At 42.7% G+C, this 7265-nt stretch overlaps 1 protein-coding gene across 1 annotated transcript; it reads right to left on the bottom strand.

Moving 5' to 3' along the window:
• Positions 1-4772: 4772 nt before the first annotated feature.
• Positions 4773-6516, bottom strand: LOC133819765 (chalcone synthase H3). The gene is made up of 2 exons (XM_062253100.1): positions 6198-6516; positions 4773-6007 (listed from the first exon to the last, which is right to left on the bottom strand). Exons 1-2 carry the CDS (start codon positions 6373-6375, stop codon positions 5016-5018), a joined length of 1170 nt encoding a protein of 389 aa, XP_062109084.1. The 5' UTR covers positions 6376-6516; the 3' UTR covers positions 4773-5015.
• Between the last annotated feature and the right edge of the window lie 749 nt (positions 6517-7265).

The following is a 7265-nucleotide window of genomic DNA, read 5'->3' as shown; positions in this document are numbered from 1 at the left end:
CCTCTCCAGAGAAGCCATATATCGTCTGATTGCAGGGCTCCAAGCCCTTTACGGACAATTTCATGTGTTCCAGTGTTGACTTATACAGGATGTTTACTGAACTTCCTGTATCGACTAGTACCCTTTTTATCATCATATTGGCCATCTGGATGTCCACGACCAGTGGATCGGAATGTGGGAACCGGACGTGTTGGGCGTCGCTATCAGAGAAGGTTATCTCACCTTCCTCTGACCGAGCCTTTTTTGGTGCACGGTCCTCCACAGTCATCATCTTGATGTCCTGGTCGTGGCGCAGAGTCCGAGCATATCGTTCTCTGGCCTTTCCGCTATTTCCCGCGAGGTACGGGCCCCCACAGATGGTTAAGAGTGTTCCAGCCACGGGGGCAGGCTGTAATGGTGGCGAGCGTTGGCGTGTAGACGCCTGCTCGTTGACACCTGGAGCTTCTCGTTGGGAATTTCCCGAGGCCCGTACGTACCTTCTCAAGTGTCCTTGTCTAATAAGGAACTCGATTTCGTCTTTTAACTGGTTGCATTCGTTAGTGTCATGTCCGTAGTCGTTATGGTAACGACAGAACTTGGTAGTGTCTCTTTTCGAAATGTCCTTTCGAATGGGTCCAGGTTTCTTGTAAGGCATAGTAGAGCTTGTGGCCTGGTAAACCTCTCCCCGAGACTCCACGAGGGCAGTGTAGTTAGTGAACCTAGGTTCATAACGATTACCCTTGGCTCGTTTGTTGTCGGAGGTGGGAGGCTCGTTATACGGCCGTTTCCCACCATTCTTGCCATTACCATTGCCATTTCTGTTGCCTTTGCCGTTGCCATTAGGTTTGGAACCATTGGCGGCTTTGGCGGGCTCGGCGGCTTTCTTACCCTTGTTCGAGGGTTTTCCATCATCAGCAATGGCCTCTTCGAGCTTGATGTAACGATCAGCTCGGTCCAAGAACTCCTGGGTTGTTTTAACTCCTTCCTTTCGGAGACTTTTCCAGAGGGGAGAGCAACGTTTTACCCCTGCGGTAATGGCCATCATCTTTGCCTTCGTCTCCTACCATTTTTGCTCCAGTTGCCGCTCGCATAAAGCGCTGGACGTAATCCTTCACCGACTCCCCGTCCTGCTGGCGAATCTCGACTAGCTGGTTTGCTTCGGTTGGGTGCACTCGACCCGCATAGAATTGTCCGTAGAACTCCCTTACGAAAATTTCCCACGAAACTATGCTTGCAGGCGAGAACTTAAAGAACCACTCCTACGCTGCTTCAGAAAGTGTTGCAGGGAAGATCCTGCACCGAGCGTCTTCGGACACTTTCTGAATGTCCATCTGAATCTCAAACTTGTTCACATGCGAGACTGGGTCCCCATATCCATCAAAGTTTGGGAGTGTAGGCATCTTGAATTTGCTGGGAGTTTCGGCGTTAGCTATCCTTTGGACGAAAGGAGTGCCTTTCCTCCTATCGTGGTCGATGTAAGAAGTCCTTCCTCCGACCAGCTGCTGGACAGCCTGGTTGAGCGCGTCTATCTGGGCCTGCACTGCGGTAGGAATCGCGGTGGCCTCTGTTGCTGGTTGGATGTTCTCGCCGTGCCTCTCGTGGCGATCATTGAGTACATCTCTCAGGTCCTCTTCTCTCCTTCGCTGCTCGCTACCACCGAGCCGGTTGAAGACATTATTTTGTCTGGGCTGCCCCCCAGCATCCTGTCTATTTGGTTAGTCATCCTAAGGTACTTGGCTCCTGCTTTTACCTCTTTCTCTATTCCTGCCACCGGCATTTCCCTTGCCTGAGTCAGCCTCATTGTACCCGTGGCCATCTCTGAACCTTGACTGGCTATGGTGAGATCGACTGTTCCCTCGATGCCCGTTTCTGGCTGAACCATCCCGAGCGTTAGAGGGTGGTCTATGCTGGTCGTGGTTTCCCCGTGCACCATCGCGCCGTGGGGGGCCCCGGACCGCAGAGCCTAACTCTGAGTCTCTCCTGTTATTAGGAGAGTACTGACCTCTGTTCGGTAGGTTTGGTCCATCATCCCCATGGCGTCTAGGGCTGCGAGGCTGATGCTCGGCCTTATTCTGCCTCTGTTGCGGGGGATTACCCCGAGCAGCTTGGGATGGTGGCTGCGCCTCAGGATCCTGTGGGACATCGTCATGGGGCATCTGAGGCTGCTCGGGCCTTTGCGGACTTGAAGGCTGAATCGGTGGGCTTGGATTAGGACCCCTATGGGGTGGCCCATTCATCGGTTGGTCAGGCTGCAAAGCAGGTGCAGCTTGATTTCTAGCCAACAGCAAGGCTGCCTCCAGGGCTGCCATGGCTTCGTTCTGGCGGCGATCCACCTCTGCTTGCCTTTCGCTCAATTCCGTGCGCTGCCTTTCAATCTCCTGCTGCTGCCGCGCCATAACTTCAGCGGCAGTCTCCTGACTGGCTCTCAGACCAGCCAGCTCTTCTTGCAACGCGCCCAGAGTACTCTTCAGCGTCGCATCGTCCATTTCCTCCTCTTCAAAGTCCAGTTGAGGCTTATCCTCCGCCATGCTTGCTGGGGGAGGAGGAGGTGGCAGGTTAGACGGTGTAGCGGCGGCCGCCTGCCCAATTTTCTTTCCTGCTTTCGCCATTAGTTTTCTTAACAGCAATAAATCAATCTCTCAATGAAAGCACCAGAATGTTGACCCAAGATTTGGCCAACTGACACGGAGTCAAAACGTGATTGATATAAACGAATGTATAGAGAAGAACGTAATGACAAAAGTAAAGAAAACACAGTAATTTATAGTGGTTCGGCCCCAGGATCTGGTAATGACCTACGTCCACTTAGACTGATATTGATATAAGAATCAGAAGAGTGATCAAAGAACTAGGGTTAAATGAGTTTCACTAACCTCTGAAGAACAACACAAGTTTACTAGGAGAATTACTATAGTTTCGAATGATTCAAAAGCCTAAAAGTCCCATCCCTTGAGCTTTCTCTTGCTATTTATAGGCTCAAAGGGGGTTTACAAAAGATTGTTACAGATATTCTCCCCTGAATAATCGGGTACTCAGGAGATTGAGTGAGATAAATTCGGGATTACAAAGATCTTCCCATAAATGTCGCCTTGTACACGGAACCGTCGACCAGGCTAGTCGTGGGTAAGACGGGCTTACCCTGCTTCTACTGTGTCCTCTGGTTGATACTCTAGCAGGCGCTTCCAGGTGTCAGTCACGTGTCCAGGGATTACTTGCCACATCATAAATGCAAATTTATTGGATAACAATTTGTAACGACTATTAACAAAAACAAAATGATATTCCACTGTTACTCCATATTTACACTTTTGCTCTTCCGTATTTTTCATAAAAATTTCGTATTTTTGTAATCTAACATATTTTTTATATTTTTTTAAAATGTTAATATATTTTTGTGAATTTCCGAATAATTTAACCTTTTGAATTCTAGATACAATGTGTCCACAACCTGTTATAGCAGCAAGGTAAATTAAATTTGATATCTTTGCTCCAAAAGCATATAAAAAAAATACAAAACTAAGAGCCTGTTTGGCATTGTTTTCTGTTTTTTGTTTTCAAAATTGTGTTATCAGAAATGAGAACAGAAAACTGTTTTTGTAGTTTTCAAAAAACAAGAGGTGTTTGCTTAATGTTTTCTAAAAACAATTTTTAGTTTTTTTTTTTAAATCTTAGATAAAAAATTAACAAATATATTTACAAAGAGAAAAATATTTTAAAAGTTTGTAATAAATAATGAGATAAAATAATTTGAAAGAAAAAATGATGAAAAATAAAAGTGAGAAAGTAAGGAAATAAAATTTGAGAACAACAGAAAACAATTTTTTGTTGTTCTCAAAATTTTCTGTTTTTTGTAACTTTATTTTTAAAAATTATTTTCTGAAAACAATGCCAAACACCTCCACTTGTTTTCAAAAAACAGTTTTTTAGTTAAGGTGCTAAACACCCTCTAATGCGTTGGCTAGATTTTTATTTATTTCTCATTCCTGCCATTATGTTGTCATTGAACACATTTATTTATTTATTTATGGATAGGTACTAGGTAGCTGGTGCACCTCTAAAAAAGAGACACATCGGTGGACTTTTCTCTGGTAGTTGTAGACTCGAGAAGTATTTTGGCACAAATTTTTTATATGAATGAGTATATTGTAGTTATTCAGAGTATCCTGTAAATTTTCAAGAAATTTTGAATAATTTACCGTGCTGAAAACAATGTTCAAATAAACTACTTTTCACGCGCATTAAAAAAAACAGTCACATGTGCAACATACTATTTGAATCTTATTTTTCAATACTGAAAATTATTCAGAATTTTATGAAAATTTACAGATACTCTAAATAACTATAATATACACACCCATAAAAAAAATTTGTGCCGAAATTACTTCCCGAAGTGCACCGCAGGTGATGTACCAGAGATTTTACTTATATTTTATAAAAGTTGACATAAATATATATATTTTTGAAAAATCAATTTGCGAAAAAACTTATATTGAAAATGAATTTGTGTTGGGCGTGTTATTTAATAGCCTACTTTTTGGTTGAAGAAAAAGTAATAGGCTACGTTTTGCTTAAGAAGAAAACGGCTACTTTAGAAAAGACAACATAAATAATAACAACACATGCACAAATTTTTTTTAAATATACATAAAAAAGCTAATGATATTCCATTTAAAAAAAATGTTAATATTTATAATTAAATTTATGCGACAAAATGAGGAAGAAATTGCATCAATGTATAAAGGAAATATGAGGAATGTAGTTATGTAATACTTTAATTTAAATAACAAGATTAATGAAATTGACACTTTACTCCAAAAAAATGGAGCATATTATTCTTCACTATATAATAAGTTGCTACAAATCCCTTAGGCTGTGAAAGTACAGTGAGCAACAAGACCATTAAGAAGACAAGACTACTGTGGGGTTTCCCTCACAGAATCAAAATCAACAATCACAAAAAGAACCAATACAGGCATACAAACAATAAGTGGAAAAGAAGAAAGCACAGCAATGGGCCCATCGAGCCCATTAGATATCTAAATACCCACACTGTGAAGCACAACGGTCTCAACAGTAAGCCCAGGCCCAAACCCAAACAACACACCCCATTCGAGTCCTTCTCCAGTGGTCTTGAGCCCATCCTCAGCACACTTCCTTCTCATCTCATCCAAAATGAACAACACACAAGCACTTGACATGTTACCATACTCACCGAGCACGTGTCTAGTGGCTCGTAGTTTCTCGGGCTTGAGGGCCAATTTGGACTCTACTTGGTCCAAAATAGCTGGGCCACCAGGGTGTGCGATCCAGAAAAGTGAGTTCCAATCAGAGATACCCAAAGGCTTAAAGGCCTCGACTAAGCTCTTCTCAATGTTCTTCGAAATAAGCCCAGGAACATCCTTGAGGAGATGAAATGTGAGCCCAACTTCACGTAGATGCCCATCGATGGCACCATCACTATCAGGGAGGATTGTTTGGGCCGCCGAGACCAACTCGAAAATGGGCTTTTCGATCTCTGGAATTGGGTCAGCACCAATGATGAGAGCAGCCGAACCATCACCGAAAAGGGCTTGGCCCACGAGACTGTCGAGGTGGGTGTCGTTAGGACCACGGAAAGTGACGGCAGTGATCTCAGAACAGACGACCAAAACACGAGCACCCTTGTTGTTCTCGGCCAAGTCCTTGGCGACTCTGAGGACCGTGCCACCGGCGAAACATCCTTGTTGGTACATCATCAAACGCTTGACCGAGGGTCGAAGCCCCAATAGCTTGGTGAGCTGGTAGTCAGCTCCAGGCATGTCGACACCACTGGTGGTGCAAAAGACCACGTGGGTGATCTTCGACTTGGGCTGACCCCATTCCTTGATGGCCTTGGTAGCAGCCTCTTTGCCCAACTTAGGCACCTCGACCACCACCATGTCTTGTCTGGCATCCAACGATGGTGCCTCGTAGGCACAAAGATTTGGATTCTCCTTAAGGATCTCCTCAGTTAAGTGCATGTAACGCTTTCTAATCATGGATTTATCACCTGAACAAAACGTTAAAAACTCGTTATTTTACCAAAACTATACGTCTCATTAAGGTCGACCACGCAATAAAAAAGACAAGAACTTAATCACAAAACGAAACCGTCCAATTGTTTTGCTGGAATCTAACACAACACAACAATTGATATATACCAACATAGAAAAGAAAAAGATGCTGAAAATAATACTTACACATGCGCTTGAACTTTTCCTTGAGCTCAGTTTTGTGCTCGCTGTTGGTGATGCGGAAGTAGTAATCCGGGTACTCACTCTGGAGGATGCAGTTGGCCGGAGTGGCCGTGCCGATGGCCAAGATGGTAGCGGGGCCCTCAGCCCTTTGAGCCTTGCGAACTTCCTCGACGGTAACCATTTTTCCTTTAGTTTCGGATGAGAATTGCCTAAGAGGGATTTGTTTAGTTTTAGTAATAGGACTCTACAACAACTAGTAGTATAGTAGTAGTAGTAGTAGAGAAGAAGATATGAAATGTTGTAGTGGTACGAAATTTAATATGTGACAGACTCTTATTTATAGTGTGATAATGCCAAAGTATGGGAAAGAAATTAAAAAAAAAAGGGTAGCTGAGAAGTCACGTGCTTGGCCAATTTTTTTTTCTTATGAAGAGCTAAAGCCTCTCGTTTCAACTACCTTAAGTCCAAGCCTCAAGGCCGGCCGTCTGGCACGTGACACAAGAGTTTGGTGCGCTCGTTGTATTGAACCCCCGCATGACTTGAGATTTAAGAGAGAGAGTCTCACTATGAACACTTACCAAACAATGCAGCAACTCATCAACACAAGCGTTTTGTCATTTTATGAACCATTCGTTTCTTACGTTTGTGGTAGGAAGAATGGACGGTCGTGATCGATTAGATTGGGTTCTCTTGTTCTATTGATATTAATGAGTTGGATTGGACTTTTTTTTTTATAATAAAAAATTATATGTAGTGTATGAGATGAGACTACGGTCACGGGGTTGACACATTAGTTGGATGAATCAAATTGAGTTGGGTTAGAAGTTTAGTTAATTAGCTTGGGGTTTGCCTTAGTTAGCAGCTTACTTTGGACTTGCATAAAACTAATTGGGTTTGTTTGCTAAATTTTTATTTTTTATTTTTTCAAGGGAGAATAGTATTTTGATTCGTGTTTTAGTTAAATATGTGTTTAGATTTTTTTTTTTTTGTTAAATTATATTTTGAACTTTATATTTTGCCAAATTAATCAAAATAGTATCTTTGACAAAATTTGAGTCAAAATAATTTTAA

The sequence above is a fragment of the Humulus lupulus genome, chromosome 2 (assembly GCF_963169125.1).
Source record: "Humulus lupulus chromosome 2, drHumLupu1.1, whole genome shotgun sequence".
Lineage (NCBI taxonomy): Eukaryota > Viridiplantae > Streptophyta > Magnoliopsida > Rosales > Cannabaceae > Humulus > Humulus lupulus.
The sequence above is the reverse complement of the archived record's forward strand: the minus strand, read 5'-3'. Positions and strand labels throughout refer to the sequence as shown.